This window comes from Empidonax traillii, unplaced genomic scaffold, assembly GCF_003031625.1.
Source record: "Empidonax traillii isolate 1590-97213 ecotype Southwest subspecies unplaced genomic scaffold, ASM303162v1 scaffold3295:size13847, whole genome shotgun sequence".
NCBI classification, from domain to species: Eukaryota; Metazoa; Chordata; class Aves; order Passeriformes; family Tyrannidae; genus Empidonax; species Empidonax traillii.
In genome coordinates, this window is record NW_020958488.1 from 8078 (window position 1) to 12261 (window position 4184).

The following is a 4184-nucleotide window of genomic DNA, read 5'->3' on the forward strand; positions in this document are numbered from 1 at the left end:
ACCCCCCACGGGTGACCCCCCACCCACGGGTGACCCCCCACCCACGGGTGACCCTCCAGGTGACCCCCCAGGCCCCACCTGGAGCTCCAGCTCCGCCACCCGGACCTGGAGACTGAGCAGGGAATAACCGGGATGGGCCGGGAATGCTGGGAATGCTGCGGGATCCCTTGGGAATGGCTGGGATGGGAGAGATCCTGGATCCTGGAATGGCTGGGATGGGAATGCTCCTGGATCCCTCTGGAATGGCTGGGATGGGAATGCTCCTGGATCCCTCTGGAATGGCTGGGATGGGAATGCTCTGGGATCCTGGAGTGGCTGGGTTGGCAAAGATCCTGGATCCCTCTGGAATGGCAGAGCCTCTGGATCCCTCTGGAATGGCTGGGCTGGGATAGATCCTGGATCCTTCTGAAATGGCTGAGATCCTGGATCCCTCTGGAATGGCTGAGATCCTGGATCCCTCTGGAATGGCTGAGATCCTGGATTCCTCTGGAATGGCTGGGCTGGGATAGATCCTGGATCCCCATGGAATGGCTGAGATCCTGGATCCCTCTGGGATGGCAGAGCCCCTGGATCCCTCTGGAATGGTTGGGCTGGCAGGGATCCTGGATCCCTCTGGAATGGCTGGGCTGGGATAGATCCTGGATCCCTCTGGAATGGCTGAGATCCTGGATCCCCCTGGAATGGCTGGGCTGGGATAGATCCTGGATCCCCCTGGAATGGCAGGGATCCTGGATCCCCCTGGAATGGCTGGGCTGGGATAGATCCTGGATCCCCCTGGAATGGCAGGGATCCTGGATCCCCCTGGAATGGCTGGGCTGGGATAGATCCTGGATCCCCCTGGAATGGCAGGGATCCTGGATCCCTCTGGAATGGCTGGGCTGGCAGGGATCCTGGATCCCTCTGGAATGGCTGGGCTGGCGGAACAGTGTCCTGGGAAGGGCATTCCCTGTTTTCCTGGGAATGCAGCCCCAGCCCCTCCCCCTGCCCTTTTCCCAGGATCCCAGAGGGTCGGGAATGTCTCTCCCGGGCCTTGGCCTGGGCCCTTTTCCGGGCCAGGGCCGAGCTCAGCCAGTTCTGATCCCGCGGCTCCGATCCCGGCAAATCCTCAGCCTTGGATCCCAATCCCTGGAGATCCTCAGTCCTGGATCCCAATCCTGGGAAATCCTCGGCCTTGGATCCCAATCCTGGGAAATCCTCAGCCTTGGATCCCAATCCCAGGAAATCCTTGTCCTTCATTCCCAATCCTTGGAATTCCTTGTCTTTGGCTCCCAGTCCTGGGAATTCCTCATTCCTGGCTCCCAGTCCTGGGAGATCCTTGTCCTTGAGTCCCAATCCTGGGAATTCCTCATTCCTGGATCCTAATCCTGGGAGATCCTCGTCCCTGGCTCCCAATCCCGGGAATTCCTCGTCCCTGGCTCCCAATCCCGGGAATTCCTCGTCCTTCAGGCCCAGCCAGGCGGCCCCGGCCCCTCCCCCCCTCAGGGTGGGCTTTGGGGACCCCCTCGGGAAGAGGCCGATCCCGCCGGGAATCCTGTGGGAAACGGGGGGGGTGAGGGGGGAGGGACACGGGAATACTGGGAGAGTGGGATGGTGGGAGAGTGGGAGAGTGGGACATTGGGATATTGGGAACACCGGGGGGTCCCCCCCTACCTGAGCCCCCTCCTCCGGCCCCGCCGCCCCTCGGAGGCCACGGAGGGCTCGTAGGATCCCAAGGGAAAATCCGGCTCTTCCCACGGCCCTGTCCGGGAAAAGCACCTCGTCAGAGCCTGGAAAAGGGCCTGGAAAAGAGCCTGGAAAAGGGCCTGGAAAAGCACTGGCCTGGGAATTCCCACAGGGATTGGGCCTCGGGAACAGCTTCCCCCTGCTCCTCCTTCCTGGGAATTCCCAATGGGATTGGGCCTCGGGAAACAGCCCCGCCCTGCTCTTCCCATGGAATTCCCACCTGGAATGTGCCCCTGGAAAGCCCTTCCTTGCCCCCTCCCCCCCAGGGCGGTTCCCACCTGGCTGCTCCGGATCCGTGGGATTCATCCCGGATTCTCCCTTGGGATCCATCCCAGGTTCCTCCTTGGGATCCATCCCGGATTTCCCCTTGGGATCCATCCCAGATTTCCCCTTGGGATCCATCCCAGGTTCCTCCTTCTCCAGCTGCTCCAGGATTTTGCCTCTTCCCCTCCGGAGCTGCGGGCTGGGAACATCGGGAATGGCGGGACATGGGGGGGGAAAGGAGGGGGAGGGGGCACAGGGGGACAGGGGGGGACATGGGGGGGACACAGAGGGGAACAAGGGGGGCACGGGCCACCCCCTGTCCCCTCCCTGTCCCCTCCCTGTCCCCTCACCTGTCCCCTCCCTGTCCCCTCCCTGTCCCCTCCCTGTCCCCTCACCTGTCCGACATTCCCGAGGCTTTCCCGGCTCCTCCCAGGGAATCCACCAGGTCGGTGACGTCACCCCCGGGGGGGGCACCTGGGGGGGGGGGAGGGGCACTTTGGGGACATCCCATGGGAATCACTCCCTTTGGAATCTGATCCCATGGGAATCACTCCCTTTGGAATCTGATCCCATGGGAATCACTCCCTTTGGAATGGGGACTCTGATCCCATGGGAATCACTGCCCTTTGGAATATCAGATCCCATGGGAATCAGATTCCAAAGGAATCAGATCCCATGGGATCTGTTCCAGGGGAAAGGCCCAGTGGAATTCCCGGTACCTTCCCGGGGATCCAGCGGCTTCCTGAGGCTTTTCCCTGTCCCAGCTCCCGCCAACCTGGGCCTGGATCGGGAGATTCCCAGGATTTCCGCATCCAGGTCATCCAGGTCCTGGGGAGAGAGAGCCCCAGGGGGGGAATTCCGACCCAAACTCGGGAATTCTGCCCCAAATGCTGGGAATTCTGCCCCCAAACTTTGGAAATTCTGCCCCAAACGTCAGGAATTCTGTCCCAAACGTTGGGAATTCTGCCTTGACCTGTCCATAAAATGTTGGGAATTCTGCCCCCCAAAAGGTCAGGAATTGTGTCCCAAAGTTTGGGAATTTCGCCCCAAAAGGTGGGGAATTCTGCTCCCCAAAAAGTTTGGGAATTCTACCCAAAAAGGCTGGGAACCCTCCCTTCACCTGTCCCCAGAAACTTGGGAATTCTGTCCCCAAAGTTTGGGAATTCTGCCCTCACTCACCTGTGTCTCTCCCAGATCATCTCCAGGGAATTTCCCGCCGGGATCCTCCTCCAGGACCCCCCTGTGACAGGGATTTGGGATCAGGAATTAGGATTAGAATTTTGGGATCAGGGATTTGGGATCAAGAGGACTTGAGATCAGGGGTTTGGGATCAGAATTTTGGGATCAGAATTTTGGGATCAGAATTTTGGGATCAGAATTTTGGGATCAGGGATTTGGGATCAGGAGTTTGGGATCAGGGGTTTGGGATTGGGGGGATTTGGGATTGGGGATGTGGGATCAGGGATTTGGGATTAGAGATTTGGGATCAGAATTTTGGGATCAGGGGTTTGGGATCAGAATTTTGGGATCAGGGGTTTGGGATCAGGGATGTGGGATCAGGGGTTTGGGATCAGGGGTTTGGGATCAGAATTTTGGGATCAGGGATTTGGGATCAGGGATTTGGGATCAGGGTTTGGGGGGCTGAGCACTCACCTGGCGCTCACCTGGGGGCAGGTGAGTCGGGATCCGCGGGAAGGGGGAACGGGAGGATCCTCTGGGAATGAGGGGAGGGGTCAGGGAGGGGCTCGGGGACCCCCTGGGGGATCCAGGACAGGAGACCCCGGGACAGGTAAATCCCCCCAGGGGACCCCAGGACAGGTAAATCCCCCCAGGGGATCCCAGGACAGGTAAATCCCAAAGGGGATCCCAGGACAGGTGAATCCCCCCAGGGGATCCCAGGACAGGTAAATCCCCCCAGGGGATCCCAGGACAGGTAAATCCCAAAGGGGATCCCGGGACAGGGGACCCCTCCCAGGTGACCCCAAGCTCAGGTGACCCCAAGCTCAGGTGACCCCCCCAGGTGATCCCAAGTTCAGGTGATTCCCCCCCAGGTGATCCCCCCCAGGTGCTCCCAGGGCGGATCCAGAGGGTCCCACCTCACCATCGAATCCCAGGAGATCCCCGAGCACGTCCTCGACCGAATCTGGGACAGGACACGGACCAGGTGAGCCCAGGTGGGACCAGGTGAGTTCAGGTGT

At 60.2% G+C, this 4184-nt stretch overlaps 1 protein-coding gene and 1 long non-coding RNA gene across 3 annotated transcripts in view; both read right to left on the reverse strand.

Moving 5' to 3' along the window:
- Positions 1-2076, reverse strand: part of LOC114072475 (fas-binding factor 1-like) — a 4175-nt gene extending 2099 nt beyond the window's left edge. Inside the window, exons 1-3 of the mRNA XM_027910370.1 lie at positions 2001-2076; positions 1651-1738; positions 1030-1531 (exon numbers count right to left, since the gene is read on the reverse strand). Coding sequence (XP_027766171.1) covers positions 1030-1531; positions 1651-1738; positions 2001-2076 — 666 coding nt within the window. The remainder of the gene's footprint in view (positions 1-1029; positions 1532-1650; positions 1739-2000) is intronic.
- Positions 2077-2375: 299 nt separating this feature from the next.
- Positions 2376-4184, reverse strand: part of LOC114072477 — a 2126-nt gene continuing 317 nt past the window's right edge. The window contains exons 1-5 of one of the 2 annotated variants that reach the window (XR_003574181.1): positions 4088-4183; positions 3640-3700; positions 3166-3226; positions 2706-2814; positions 2376-2460 (exon numbers count right to left, since the gene is read on the reverse strand). This is a non-coding gene — a long non-coding RNA (uncharacterized LOC114072477). Of the gene's footprint in view, positions 2461-2705; positions 2815-3165; positions 3227-3639; positions 3701-4087; position 4184 lie in introns of those variants that run through there. The other variant, XR_003574182.1, reaches the window with a different exon arrangement.